This window comes from Brachyhypopomus gauderio, chromosome 6, assembly GCF_052324685.1.
Source record: "Brachyhypopomus gauderio isolate BG-103 chromosome 6, BGAUD_0.2, whole genome shotgun sequence".
Classification (NCBI taxonomy): domain Eukaryota; kingdom Metazoa; phylum Chordata; class Actinopteri; order Gymnotiformes; family Hypopomidae; genus Brachyhypopomus; species Brachyhypopomus gauderio.
Genome location: NC_135216.1, coordinates 4,753,433 through 4,769,108, shown reverse-complemented (window position 1 = coordinate 4,769,108; position 15,676 = coordinate 4,753,433). Strand labels below are relative to the sequence as shown.

At 43.4% G+C, this 15,676-nt stretch overlaps 1 protein-coding gene across 1 annotated transcript in view; it reads right to left on the bottom strand.

Moving 5' to 3' along the window:
• The window catches only part of rims3 (regulating synaptic membrane exocytosis 3), a 39,173-nt gene extending 26,726 nt beyond the window's left edge, over nt 1-12,447 (bottom strand). Inside the window, exons 1-2 of the mRNA XM_077008218.1 lie at nt 12,212-12,447; nt 6,116-6,421 (exon numbers count right to left, since the gene is read on the bottom strand). Coding sequence (XP_076864333.1) covers nt 6,116-6,380 — 265 coding nt within the window. The 5' untranslated portion in view covers nt 6,381-6,421; nt 12,212-12,447. The remainder of the gene's footprint in view (nt 1-6,115; nt 6,422-12,211) is intronic.
• Nucleotides 12,448-15,676: the final 3,229 nt, after the last annotated feature.

The following is a 15,676-nucleotide window of genomic DNA, read 5'->3' as shown; positions in this document are numbered from 1 at the left end:
CGCATCTTTATTATGGCAATAGTTCAGAACATTACACTTACTTGAAGAGATGGAACGGTGAAGTCAGAACTGGGAAGGCATCCATTCGTTTCATGGAAGCCATTAAAAACAAGGGGATAATGCGTTTCCTTCCATGACATAATACTCATAGATGACTAAACCAGCAATTTATGAACATGGGACAAACAGAACAAACACATAACAAGCACACTTCACATGCTGAAACTGGAGGCCCAGCCCTGTGTTACCATCTTGAATGTGAGCTCTCTCCAACTGGACTCCCTCCGAATTTAAACATCTCTCAGTGACAGTGCGAGTGCTGGAATGCTGAGATGGAGTACCACCTCCTCTGACCTTCCTGATCAATAAGGTGATTGGCATTTTCATCTGGTGTGCGATGACACGCCTGACCCACAGTGAGTGAATTCAGGCAGAAGAAGACAAGAGGGTCTGTTTAAAAACAGAATGAAGAGAGACTGCCCTCAAAATATCCTCTGTACCAGTTATAGAGAATAATATGCAATACAAATGTATAATAAAAGGGTTGCTGGTGCTTTTGTGCAATGCAATGTGCAGTGAGTGTAGGTACACATGTGGGGATAGACGAATGTGGTTCAAGAGCATCATGTGTCATCCCTGTTAAACAGTTCTGTGCAATACTTATAGAACGCTCAGCTGTGGATGTCATTAGAGTTATGTGCGTGTTTGTGTGAGTCAAAGAGAGAACAGGTACAGGGGAATAGAGACGGAAAGAGAGGATTCATGAAAAGTGTTGCGGTTTTTAAAGATGGTGCAGAGCAAAATAAATATTAAAATACACAAAAACTACTTCAGTTATCAAAGCTAGACATTTGTGAGTTAATAATTTGCTATAAAAAACTGTGTACATTGGACTACAGTAATGGAGTGAATATTAGATTTATAGCTATATGAAGAAACAATCAGTATCTTAAAAATGTCTTGCAAAATGAAATTTTTTTTTACAGGCGCATAGGACACGCCTCACAGGTTAGCCCTTAGATCCACAATCCATCACCCCCCCACCAACCATCTCAGACCCCACTCCCCAAAAGAGCCAGACCCCCAGGCATCGGTGTATGAGGCCAGCAGCCGGACTGCCGGGTGGAAAGCGTGCCAAGCAGGGTTTGAATTTCGGAGGCACTTCCTCTGTGTCTCACCTCTCTCTTTGAGTGTCTAAATTTAGAGGATAGCCGGGCCCCCCCCACAGCGAGAACATCGATGACCTCCTTCCGACAAGCGTGCCCGTCAGGGCCGAGGGGTCGGTGGAGGCACGTGCCCTACCCCCCCCCCACCCCTGCTGTCGCCGTGGCAACTGAGGTGGACGGCTGACAGAGGGAGCTGAGTGAGAAGGTGTTGTGCTACGGGGGGGCATGCATCCATATGCTCCTGGTACTGACCCAGAAAGATGAGGTAAGCCTCTCTCTTTAACTCCCAACTGTTGTTGCCATTTTTTATCTTCTCTGGCATTTCACCTCACGGCTCCACGTTCAGTGTCTGGTCCCCGTCATACTGTACCTCTGCACTGTATTATTCAGAGTTCACCCTGCTCTGAATCTCCTATTTTATTCTCATGAAGAGATTCTTATTGAGCTGATGAAGCAGGTATGTTTGGAGTGAGAAAAACACTGTACGTGCATTTGTGCAGTGCAGGTGACTTCAACGGCCCACGGGAGGGAAACGCATGCCTATACTCATACCTTTGTTCAGTTCTCTTTTTTAATGCTCAGGTATGGAGTGAGATTACTGTCTTTAATATGAGAGTGCAAAGAGAAGGTTAAATCAAGCAATTCAAACACTAACAGATAATAACATTTACCATTCAAAGCCAAAGAAACGTTGAATATTTGTGTCAACCGCGACCGTGGAATAAAAACAGCATTCCAAAATACTGCATAAATCTACATCTAGTTACCTATGTAGTGACAGCTATGGCCAACCCGCATCCGAGAAACTATAGTGTACATTTCATTTTGATAAAGGGGAGTCTGCAAGCTATAACATGCTAGGCCAAAGTAGTACGAGATAACAGGTAGTGTGTTCGAGGTTATGGTTGCAGTTGCAATAGATGATTTGGGTAATCATCTACCAAGCCTTGAACTGTGACGTATATCCTTTTGTAATCATGAAGCGAATAGAAATTTTTAGAAGCGACCAAAAAACGGAAACCGAGAACCGAGCGCACTTAATCAAACAATTCTTGTTTCTCGATTTAACCTTATCTTTGCTCATATTAAAGACAGTAATGTGCAGACAGGATTTGGAGTGGCATATCGATGTACCAGACAAACAGCCCACACAGCGCTGCTACCTGCCCTTACCCCCAACCCATGCCAGCCCATGGGGGGTTGGGGTGGGGGTGAGAGGGGTGCAGATGAGAGCAGTCTGAAAAGGTCAGCCAGCCACAAGCAGACACAGAGTAAAAACACATAGATAGACAGACTGAAAAAGAGATAGAACAAAAAGCAGAGAGAAGAAAATACATATTTTGGCAGTAGTTGTTAATTATATTTTCAGGAAATAAAGCGGTTTAAGTTTGAATTTGGAAGTACTTAGAGAACAGACACAATGCTGCTTCTGGGTCTTTAATGGGGTCTGGTGCCAGGCAGGGGTGCCATGAGTTTGTAGAGTATTGTGCACAAAAATGAACATTATTTTAAGCCTTAGCCCTTTAGTAATGAAAACAAAGGACTCTGTGTTAACCTTCTCTGCATTCGTTTCATCATCTCCCATATGGCCAGGCCCCGCATTGCTGATGGTGGGGTGCATCACTGCGGAGCGTGGTGGCTGGACAGACCATTACAACACACTGAACAACACCCTTCCTAATGACACGGTTTGCACTCGCTCCAAAACCTCTTAACAGCCAGCATCTGCCTACCAATACGGCGTTTGTGCTGCCGTTCCTACATGTATGATCTCTCCTTGCATGATCCTATATTGAAGTGATGTATGGCAGAGTTCTTGTACATACACTGCTCATAAAAAGTTTGGGATGTTTGGCTTTAGGGGGAAATTTATGAAAAACAAAAAGTTCATGCTCTAATTATATTTTATCAAGAAAGTAGGTCATTAAGGTAGAGCAATGCAATGGTGATTTCCTTATTTCAAACAATTGAAATTTGTGTTGATATACCTAAACAAAAAATGTCAAATGTCTTAATAAGTTGTAATGTACCCTTGAGCATCAATTAGAGTTTGACAATGACGTCTCATGCATCTCAATTGACTTATTATCTTCTGAGTTATGGCATGCCACTCTTCTTAAAAGGCAGCCCTCAGGTCATTGAGGTTCTGGGGAACAGAGTTATGAGCCTCTACATGGTAATTCAGTTGATCGCATAGGTTTTCTATGGGTTTCAGGTCTGGAGAAAGTGCAGGCCACTCAATTTAAAGTACCCCAGGCTCCACCAGCCATTCCCTAACGATGTGACCTTAATGAGCTGGTGCGTTGTCATCTATGAAGATGAAATAAGGCCTGTGTTGTTCCTGCAGATGCTCAATGACTGGATTAATTATGTTATTCAAGTAGTATGGGGTTGTCACAGAGTGTAGGGTCGTTCTGTATTGATTAGACACACCTGTCCTCACCACCATCACCACCACCACCACCAAAGGTTCGTCTGGTGACAAGAGCAGCTGATGCATAGCACTCTCCTTGACGTCTCCAACATCATTGGTAGCCATTATTTCTGCTTAGTGTGAATTGACTTTCATCAGTGAACAGCACTGAGGCCCACTGGTCTCTTGTCCAGCGTAAATGCTCCCTGGTCCATGCAAGACGATGACGGTGGTGTGGTCAGGTATCTGAGTCGTCTATCACTCAGATCACTCTGATGTAAATGGTTATGAATTGTCCAACATGACACTTGGGTGCCTCTCCCCTCCCTTAAATGTGCCTGGCGTCGTGTGGCACTCATCATCCGGTTACGCAGGGCACTGTTCACAATTAAGTGGTCATCGGTGTGAGATGCGGTCAAAGGACGTCCACTTCTATGACTTTCTGTGACTCTTCCAGTCTCTCTGTTTCTCTCTTGCAGCCTGCTGATGACTCTCTGTGACACTCTAAGCTCAGTGGCCACTGCCATCTGAGAACATCCTGTTGGAAGCTTCACAACGGAGAGAGACTGTAGATCAATTGTTAGGTGTTGTCTTGGTCTTATGATGTCAAAATGTGAGCAGCATGATGAAGGGGACTGTTTTTATACCAATTCAAAATGAACAAGGAAAACTATTGATCGATTCATGGATCAAATACCCAGTTGTAAATTTTGCCGTTAAGCTCCTTGTTAGAGAACAGCAAGTGAAAAAGTGGAAAATGTACTGAAACATTGAACATATGCATTCAGATATTTAGAGAAGCTCAAATTACATTCACCTGTAAAGGTTAAGAGTACATTTTAGATTCATCCTGAAATTTCACCTGAAATCAAATATCTCCAACTTTTTGTGAGTAGTGTATGTAAGGTCTTGGAAACTAGATTTAAAAACTGATACATCTATTGAAGACTAAATTAAAGACTCTTTTTTCTTTCTTTGATTTCATCATCTGCTCTCTCTCTCTCTCTCTCTCTCTCACTCACTCACTCACTCACTCTAATTAAAACAGTGGGTCACACTTCACTAGTGGATCGGTTATCACTGTTGCCTCTAAATGTGATGCTGTTGGTGAAGATGAAAAGTTTTACAGTGCAGGAGTCTTACCAGTATCCCTGCCAGTATGACCACACAAGAGGAGTCAAACCAGAGCAACAACCCCACCACCCTCCAATCAATAAGTGTTCAGCATAGGTGAAACACATAGATCTTCTCTTTTACACAGACCAATCCCAAAAGTGGAATTTAATGCCAAGGAGAACCCAAGGTTAATCTACTGCTGCACAACACTCACACCCTGCGTGACTCATTTGAGCTGGGCAGGACCTGAGTCAGAGTAGCACACCCGCTACATATGAACATCCTGCGGTGCCATCAAAGCGTGGCCAACCTGGTTAAAGAGATGAACAAGATTCTAGGAGACGCACTGAATTGTGGTTAAAAAAAAACCTCAATTTCAGTAGTTTGAGTAGCTACTACAGAGCTGAATAGCTAGCCTATCGTGAGTCTACACTCAGCCTTGCCACAAAGCATTGTGGGAAACCGCTGCCGCAGTGCTGAATGGTCAGCTCTGCACATCACAGCCTCGTGACACATCTCAAAATAAACATAAAGACATAACGGGAAAGGTCCGCTCCAACTTCTCTGAAAATAAACTTGAAAGGGACTATCGGAAGGAAGAAAGAAGAGAAGGAGAGAAAGAATGGCTGCTAGGGTGAGAGGAAAAGGGAGAAAGGGGGGAGATAACGAGGCAGAGCAGCAGCTGTGAGTGTCAGAGTCACACTGACCTGCTCACGCAGCCCTGACGGAGGAAAGGACAAGAGCGCGGAGAAGCACGCGGCCGAGGAGCACGCCACTAACTCAGAGCTAGAAACTCAGGCAGAGAACTGGGGATGTAAAGGACTAGAGAAAAGTGCATGCATCATGAAAATGCCAAACCAAGGTTTACAGAAATACTTTGGCAAGAAACCCAATTTGCGCAACTTTACCCCTTACCTTAAATGTAGTTCATCAGCCAAAATATGTTTGGTGTTAAGATACATTTGGAATTTTACAATCTATAAGGGCTATGTAGTTAACATGAATGAGAAATCCATCCACCGATTAGCACTGAGCACTGTGCAAAATCATTAAACTCTTGTCCCAAATTGAAATGTTAGATGTTAAAGTAATCTCAAACAAATTTCCTGACTTGGTTTCTACGCTGCATGACATATTATTACCTATAAAAATGGATAAACAAGCATTGCAAGGTTAAAAAACAGAGGGACAGACATAATTAAGCCAGTCTTTTGCCAGTGTTCTTGTTTATTTACTGCATGTAATTTGAGGTAAGTTTGAGGTGATGATTTCAGCATGTTCAGTCTGAACAATGCTCATTACCTTACTTGTTAAACCAAATGTACTCCAGAAAGTGCTACACTCACCAAGACACCAAGCTAAGTCATCAGACTGAGGCAGAATAACCAATAGAAACACTTATGCGGCCACGGTCCCTCACCTGGCTGGTTTAGCTGTAGCGTGCTCTTGCTCCACTGTGACAGCCCCACAATGGCCACCATCTTGGCTCCGAGACTGGAACGACGCTTCTTGTTTCCGACGACGCCGGCCGTGGTGGTGGACATGTCGGGGCCCGTGCTGCTGGGGCTTTTCTCCAGGCTGTACATGGCGCCGCTGATGCTGGAACTGCGCACCACGTTGCGGGAAGCCGTCACGCTCATCCCCCCGCCGGGGCCGGACACCTCCACCGAGCTGCTGAGCATCATGGTTCCGCACAAGCCTCTCGGCAGGGGGGAGTGCCCTGGGGCTGCAGGGAGACAGAGGAAAGGGGTTATACCCTTCACTAAGTCCTCATCACGGACCATGGGGAGAGATCTGATTGGATGTTAATAGAACTGGGAAGGATATTGTGCTGGATGTTAAGGTGTTATACTGTAGGAGGAGATTTTGCTGAAAGGTTTTGTGAAATGGAAGGAGATTTCACTGGATGATAATGTGCTATGGTAGATTTCACTGACCCTAATGGGCCATGGAAGGAGATTTCACTGCATGTTAATGGGTTATAGAAGGAGATTTCACAGGATTTAATGGACTATGGAAGCAAATTTTACTGGACTTTAGGGGCTATGGAAGGAGAGTTGGAGCGGAGTGTGCTATGGGAAAACCAGAAAGTGAACTAGAGGAAATGTAGGCATTAGTCTCTAGACATTTATGTCTACTTCTTCTCCGCTGTATTTTTCTTACTGCGTTAAAAAGTAATAACCTTAGATGTGACCATAAACTTGGCCATAAACACACAAACGCACATTGTTCTTAAGTACACAAGTCTTCAAGAGGAACCCTTAATGAAATTAAGTCTTTATAAAAGAAAAGTCCTGGTTTATGAACATTAAATGTGTTCCTTTTCTTCTCCTCTAATTGCCTTATTCTAATGCCAAAATTAAAATCCACACCCCAAGTGAGCATTAAATATTCATGCACTCTTCAGTGATCAGAAATACATACACACGGAGTACTGTCACTCTTTCTGCTCAGTCTCCTCTCACTTTCTTTCTGTCCCTGTCTCTGTCTCGACAGTCACATTCTGTACAGAGGGTTGTCATATTTGTGAAGACAAACTGGAAGCCTCTCAAACCTACATGATACCACGAGGATAAGAAGTGGTCACAGCTGGGATTACCACTCAAGGGAAATAATGGTTTTAGATACATTTTAGCAATCTCTCCTTCAGTGTTTTCCTGAGAAAATGGCCTCTTTGAAAGTAGGACTAAAATATAACCTTTAACTTATGGACATGCATCAGTCACTAATAGAGTAAATGGCTTAAAGGACCAAAACATAAACAACATAATCAAGATGTTGTCCATTTTAAAAGAAGAATGGCAGAAAATTTGCATTGAGAGAGACAGAATGAGACATTGAACAATGTACAAAAAAAGAGAGAAAAAAGATAATGCCGATATTTACTGGTTGAGCTCTAAAATGATTGTGTGTGTTTCTGCTTAAGCTCGAGACGCTCCTGCTGCCCCAGGAGAACAATATCCACCTCTCCACAAGAAATGAGAGAAAGCGAGAGAAAACAAGAATGAAAGGGAGATATGGAAGGGAACAGAGGATAGCCAAGTGGGAGGAGCAGAGAATAATTCTATTATCCACCCGAGAGATTAAAAAAAGGGGGGGGGGGGTTGGGAAGGACGGAGAAAAATGAGGGAGAAGAGGGGGTGAAAGGAAGACATCACACACAGCAGGAGTTTGGTGTGTTCACTCTGGCTAATGAGCTGCCTCCAACACACATCTCACTCCCTTGCTCTTGTGCACTCTCTTTTTCTTTCTAATCCTCCTTGTTTAACTCTCCAACTCCCTCTCAGTTCCCCCCCCCCCCTCTCTCTCTCCCTCCATCTCTCCCCGCTCCCCACAGGACCTGCTCTACACATTGCCTTTATTTGTCATACTCGGCCTCTGTTGTACAATCCTCTGTCATCCGGTGCCGGCTATTAACACAGGGGAAAATGTCTACAAGTTCGACTGTCAACATTCCCTAAACTAAAACACAGATAGTGCTGGGTTACCTCAGAGTGTGTGCCAATAATAAACACAGTGGTCTGGGGTGCAATTGATCAATGTAAGTCTGTGACAGAGAAACACATTTCTTCATGTTCAAACAATGGAACATGGTCAATAACAAGTATGTTAATGTTATGTGTGTGTTTATGTAAAATGTTTTGCATTACTCTTGCAATGACACAGCATATTTGAGAGAAAGCCCAGACACACCTGCTGTGAGCTGAACGTCCATACCTGGTGTTTGCAACCACTCAGCTCTCACTCAACATAAATGTGTGTGTGTGTGTGTTTCAGGAATCACAGGCTGTGTGCAAGACTGAACAGGAAATCTGATATCTGATGTAGTTTCCGTTCACACTGCCATGACAAATATCTTACCATGGAGTTCGCCTGGGAGGGCTTGGGTTCAGCGCTAGTGTACGTGTCAGTGTGTGTTAGTCCTTGTGCAAGTCCTTCACAGGAACCAGGGCTCGACAAGCTGACACGAAGACACAGAGAGGCAGAGAGGTCCTTCTGTTCAGAGGTTTCACACAACCCCATTCCAATAGAGCTGCCTGCTTTTTTCTTAACTACATCATCAGATATCAAAAGCGTTTTCCTGAATAAGTACATAACTTTAACATCAAATCTTTAAGTGTCTTAATTAATTAAACAATTTTAACCTTGAAATGAACAGTTCATCTATTACTTTGAAACAAATACAGCTAAGGTTTGATAAAACTGGAATTTGTGAGTGTTAAGTCAGGACACCATGTCACCTTCATAAAAGTGAACTGTATTATAGTGTGGACCGGCTAGTTCTGTCCTCCCACTGGAACTCATTTGAAAGGTGTTAAATGTCTCCCAGCCTGCCAGCTTTGGAGGAAAACTATTTCCTCATTAAACCGGGAACGGGGCTGATCACAACGATCCAAGGTGGCATTTCTGTGAAAGTAATTTCAAGGAGGTAATTCAATTTGTCTCATCTCTGCCACAATTAACTGAAAACTAAGAGATGTGCCTGGCCAGAGAAGACCCGGGTGAAGACGACTCTGTGAAGGTAAGTGGGTTAACGGGCTGGTGACAAATGGTCCAGTCTGTTTCTTGCAGTGACTAACGACAACGTCTTCACCTCAAACAGATTTGGGCTCCTCTCGTGAGGAGCAGGAGGTCGGAAGAATCAGGTCTAGGCAGGTCTGCCATGCGTTTTGAAAGCCGTCTACACACTCAGACAGAGCATGTCTCTGGTGGGATGCTGACCAGAAGCCTTTTGAGTCTGGGGTTGAGCAGGCACACCCAGCCCCTGGTGGCCTGACACTGTTACTGCAGTACTGTAGCAGACACTGTGCATTGTCGTCTTTGAGCTGGGCTCCTGTCTGGGTTTCTTCCTCATGTTCTTCCATTCGTGGAAGTGGACATGACCGGATGGTCTGTGGCATGGGCACGAACACATGGCTCATCCATATTCATCAGATCGAAGAGCGAGAGATTATGGGGAAACAGAACAGTGTTGTGCCCTGGATGGGGCCCTTTGATCTCATACTCACCTCCACTTAAGGCTCTTTGGACGGCACGCACACGAGGCCAAGCCAAACTCATTGCTATGATAAAAACCCCAGCGCGTGTTGTTCTCATTTGATTTTCATTTCAAAGGCGTGCCGCTCCTCTGAGTGATTTGTTTGGAGTGATTTGTTTGGAGTGATTTGTTTGGAGTGATTTGTTTGGAGCTGGGGGGCTGCTCCTCCAGGCCTGAATGCACTCCAGCAGGGTTTAACCTGTGAGCCCAGAGAACAGATGAAAGTCCAGCGTACATGTGCACACGGGGAGTGGAGTACAAAAACTTAAGTACTATCTTACCGTTTGTTTTTTATTAGCACCTTTGTTATCTTTATTATTCATTATTGATAATGGTTCTCTTACTACTTGACTTGACTTACTGTCACCACATCTACTCTACACTCACAATACTTGAAATAGCATTTGCTAATAATGACTTGAACTTGAAACAGTCACAACAAAAAAAAAAGTCTTTAAGAAAACTGAAAGCAAGAATAGTAACAAATAGAAAAGGTACTAATATACAAAAAGAAGGGAAAAAAATCACACACAAGGAAGAAAAAGTCAGAATTCGTTGACAATATAACCTCAATAGCTCAACCAGTAACTGAATCCACCTTAGAAATCAGAAAAAGAGTCCAATGGAGTTCAAAAGAAGTGCTCAGGAAAGGAGTGTAATGTATGGTCAGAGGAGGGGAGGGGCCATCACATAGCTGAGGAGTCTAACATATGATTGGTGGAGGAGCAGAACTGTCACATGACTGAGGAGTCCAACATATGATTGGTGGAGGTGCAGGACTCACATGACTGAGGAATCTCAGCAATGGCCAAATCAGACTGATGAGCTTATTACCCACCTCCCTCAACTCAAAATTAGCTGCATATTAGACTAATTAAGGTGGGGGAGGGGGGCTGGACAGTCGTAACAAGAGATGGAGGACAGATAAAGGGGAAGAAAAAGGCAGAAGAAGACCAGAATGTTTCCAGAAGCAGTCCAACAGTCAGTCCGAAATTTCTCAGTGCTTCTCCTTATACTGAGATATAGGTGACATGAGCCAAAAAGACGTTTGGTAATAAGGCTGTATGAACACTGCTTGTGCTCTTGAGACAGGTCACGAGTTCAAATGACATGGGCACACCTTGCCTCTTCACAGACAGTGTTTAAAACTGACTGCGTTTGCCAACAGTGATGACCTGAAACCACAGGCTGCCCCAGAAGCCAGGCAGAGAAGCAACCTGGTGATTGGTGATTGTTTAGGTCAGCTTACTCAACACAGGACCCTCAGTTCTTAGTAGAGATCCTTCACTGTGATTTACAGAACACATACACTATGCAGTACATGAAGTGGATGGAGTTCAGATATCAGAGAAAGTATGCCATTAGCATTAACGTCTGTAGCTCTTTGGGGCAACTGTGCTTCAGTGAGCAGGGATTCGAAAGCAGGAACATGTGTGTTTAAGAGTGTTTAAAAGGTGGATAAAGGATGTTTTTATATTTACTCACACACAAGTCTTTGCTTGAGCAGGAAGCAGCCACTTCAGCATGCAAAAAGTGTAGACACTGACAGCAAGCCAGTGCTGTTACTATAAGCTTAGCATTAACATGATGGATAATCATACACAACCCACAGTAATGGTTCAAGTTTACCTACAGTGTCGCTGCTATAGGACTGCAGTGAAACCCTACAAAATAACTGTAGTTCTACAGGAGGCCATCAGAAGGTCTAGTGCTAAAAATTGGGTAATCGGTTCAGAAAGCAAGAACCTCTCCCCTAAATTCAGTTAACTAGCAGAGAGAGAAGACAGAGAGGCAGTTGTACTAGATACTCGAGCCGTTTATAAACGATGGCATCCTAACCCTCATACTGTTCTTTACTCATGAAAGAAAATCCATTTATCTGATCATTCTTTTACATATATACAACAAGGAATATCCAATACAGTGTCAGCCCACCTATAATTAAAACGGTTATAATAAAAGGGACAAGATGTTAGAAAACTGCTCGCGCAAATTTTTGAATCATTAATTCCTCTCAAATATGAGAGGAAAATTACACCAGTGATCGAAGATTAAGTGAATGTCTTATGTTCGATTGCACACCATGCATTTCCTATACCGATCAACTTAATTGAATTCAGCACGAAAACATAAGGCGACAACGCGCTAAGCTCAGAGGAACCGAGACAAATGAAATCAGACGCAGCAAGTATCTGTGGAAAAACACAGAATTTGCGAACACGAGCAGGTATCCGACATGACACCGGTACCGAGCAGGCTGCTGTGCACCGTAGCATCACTGAGCAACTGGGATCAGGCAAGACACATTATTCAATATAAATCCCTCCGTGAAATAGCATGCATGCAAGACATTTTATAGTTTACTGCATTCTTCGTTTTACATCCGATACGTGCATAGTGACAACATCATAATAAACACTCGAGTGTGCAGGATGGATTCTTTGATGGACCCGACGTGCAGAAGAAGCGCATACTCACCGGTACGAGCAGGACGGATCTCACGCACGGGATTTTCGGAAGTTGTCAAATAATGCTTGGTGTCTGTCGCATCGTTGTGAATGACATTATTTGGGCTTTGCTGTGGTTTGATGGTGCTTTGACGCTCCCGTGTAACGGGGATTCGCAGAGCTGCACGCGCGGACGGACAGCAGCGGAGCGACTGCGCGCGAGGAAGCCACTGAACTCAGGAGCGGCTGTAGCGCGTTTTCAAGGCGCCGCGCGGCGCAAGAGCAGCCCAACTCATCTCCATGGTTACGCACCTGACCCACTTAGTCCCCTGGGCGCGAGATGATGCGCGCGGGATAACAAGAGGGGCCGATTAGGAGTCTTAATTAACTTAATTCCCGTCAACATGCACCGAGCCGTAATGATAGAGAAATGATCATGGATGTAATTCAGTAAAAAAAAATGGTCAAGGTTTCGTTTGCCCGATAGTGCCAAACGTTTATAATATAATTTTAAAAATACCGTTCCAAAAACAATTTTGTTAAGAAGCTTTCTTATTATGTTATTTGAACGTCCATTGATTTAAAAAATTGATATCGTAAGGTTCAAAATATGATCACGTGACTGCCCCCCCCCCCCCCCCCGCCTTTCTGTATTTAATGGAGCCAACCTCAACTTCATTTCTCTTGTTCAGCTGGAAATGTATTTCCTCACATGTACAACGGCCGCCTAAACACCTACATAAGTATCTCTGTAAACACAAACACGGCAAGCCCTCGCTTCTCACCAGCCTGCTCCAGACCCCCAGAGCTCCATGGCTTTCTTTAGGCTTGAGTGTGGATAATGCACACACAGCTGTAGGGCTTCATGGATTAGGAGATTCAAGGCCATGTGACGAGGCAGGAACGGAACCTGGAAAATATCTTCTGTTGGATTAGAGATCTAAAACCTTCCTCGGGGCATTAAACCAAGCAGAGCAGCTTGTCTCCCTGTTGCTGTGTGATGTGCTGGGGCGAAGCATGGGTCCTTCCCAGAGGAGAAGATTACTGGTCTGGGAGGACCTGCTCTCCACAACCAATGGTTTTTCTGCATCATGTGAAATTTGGTAGCATATATGGCCCCATAATCTCCCAGTCTCGTTCTTTTCTGATAACATATTTCATTACTGGATTTCATTTGGGAAAAGGCAGTAAATGTACTAAGTAAAACAAAACCAAAAGCTCAAATCTAGCACCAAAATGAAAACCAAAACCATGTGGGGAAAAATATTCTTAGTTAAACCAGAAATGATGACAACCTAAACACCTCTTACACTGTCTATTAGGTTTGAACATGTCTAAGTAAGCAGAACATGATTAATTTAACATGGCTATATGGCGTTTAATGCATCTTGACCAGCATACCTAGTGCCTGGTTCCCCAAATCCCAAGAGACAGGAAATCAGATTAGCCAGGAAACTGAACATTTTCCTCCACTCTCCAGCCAGTAATAAGGGCATCTGCTTTGCCGTCTGGCTGTTTTGATCTTGTTGTGTGTCAGTAGTGTGCAGGAGTCAGAGATTGTCCTGTATCTGGGTGCAATGAAAACAGCTTGTGGTCTACAGTCTTCCTAGCAAGTGTCTGGAGTGAAAGGGTAGAGCTTACACAGGTCTTCTGGGGTCTAGTGGCGAAAGAAGCAGCTACAAAAGAGATCCTGACATGGCACATTTTTCTACAACACAGCAACGGTCTATGAATTCATGGTGCAAAACTGCAAAATGCCCATTAACTATAGTTCACATCAAGCAGCACTGAAAGGAACAATTAAGGTGTCGGATTCCTTCTTCGGTATTTAACTGAGTGATTTGCTGGTGATCACACAGAACTGAACAGCTTTGTGTTCTGTAGAAGAGGCTAATTTGTGCAGCAATTGTTTTTCAATTTTTTTTACACTGGTCAGAAGCACTTTGCATTCAGCAAAACTGCACTGCTCTCCAAAAATCTCTGCTATGGGCAATTTCATTGGGAGGTTCAAATAAATTGTTCAGAGTTTGCATCATTCATGATGGGGGCAAGTCGGTTGAAATCTGCAGGCTAAAATGAGAGATTAAATGCTGCCACAGTAATTTGCACCGTTAACAGATGCCAATTTTGCTGCAAGTGTTCTGCGAGGCAGAAATGCATGATTTTTCCCACCCATCATCAGTTCTGCAACACTGAACAAAAGAACTGCACTGACCATGGTTTAGCTGCACTAATACCCCCTTAAGCAGCAAAACAGTGGCACTTTTTTTTTCCTCCAAGCCAAATACATTCAAGGCCTAGAATCTAACCAAAAATCCTGTCAAAACAGGAATATTGTTATTTTTTGACAGTCTAATAAACACAGATCATGTGACATGTAGGTGCTTCCTATGTTCTGGTCTAGATTTTATTGCCATCTGCTGGACACACTATGCTACTACAACTATGCAGGACATTCACTAAATTAGAAGATTTACCAAATGGTCCTTCACAGCTCCATCATTCTTGAGGTCTAAACACACCTATGCGTTGCTATGCCAAATAATTAAATTTCTATTGCTTTTAGAGATATTCTTTATATGATTTTCTTTATCTAGTTTTCAAGTTCAATGGGATACAATTTTCAGCATGCAAACATTCTCACATTTACATTTACATTTATGGCATTTGGCAGACGCCCTTATCCAGAGCGACTTACACTTCTATCTCATTTTTTATACAAGTGAGCAATTGAGGGTTAAGGGCCTTGCTCAGGGGCACCTCAGTCATGGCCTCAGGTCTGGGAATCGAACCCGGAACTCTCTGGTCACAAGACCAGTTCCCTACCACCAGGCCATGACTGCCCACATCATGAACTTGTTTAAAAGCTTTTCATTACTGACATTAATAAAAGCTAAACATCCCAAACACAGCTGATGTGTCGTTGTTAATACATACACTAGTGCTGTCAATTCCAGGTGCCGCGATTAAAAGCCCTCACCAGGATTTTGCTCAGGCTTCCTGGATTGTGTTGATTCCACTAATTTTACCTGGATTGCTAATTAGAAAATCTAGCAAGCTTGAGCAAAATCCTGGTGAGGACTTTTAATCGCGGCACCTGGAATTGACAGCACTAACATACACCCCAAAAACATTGCACTGGCTCTCTCAAAGCAGAAAGAACCTGCTTAACGAATGAGTAGAGGGAGACAACATTTTGATTCTGCTAACTTTATTTAAATAAGACACAAGATCTTGAAAAATATGAAACAATTAGCCACATCAGGCTAAAGAAAATAAGTTGTGGCTTTTTATACCGTCTGGTGTGGACAGTCACCAGACATGAACTTCAGACATATGTACAAACATTATGCAAGCTGTTTAGCTTGTGCCAAAGGCAGCCGCACGAGTATGATAAAGTGAAAGCACAGAGGCTTAAAAAAAACACAAATACACAAAAACAAAACAAAAAACAAAAAAACAACAAAACTGTTGCTGACATTACTGATAGTCTAAC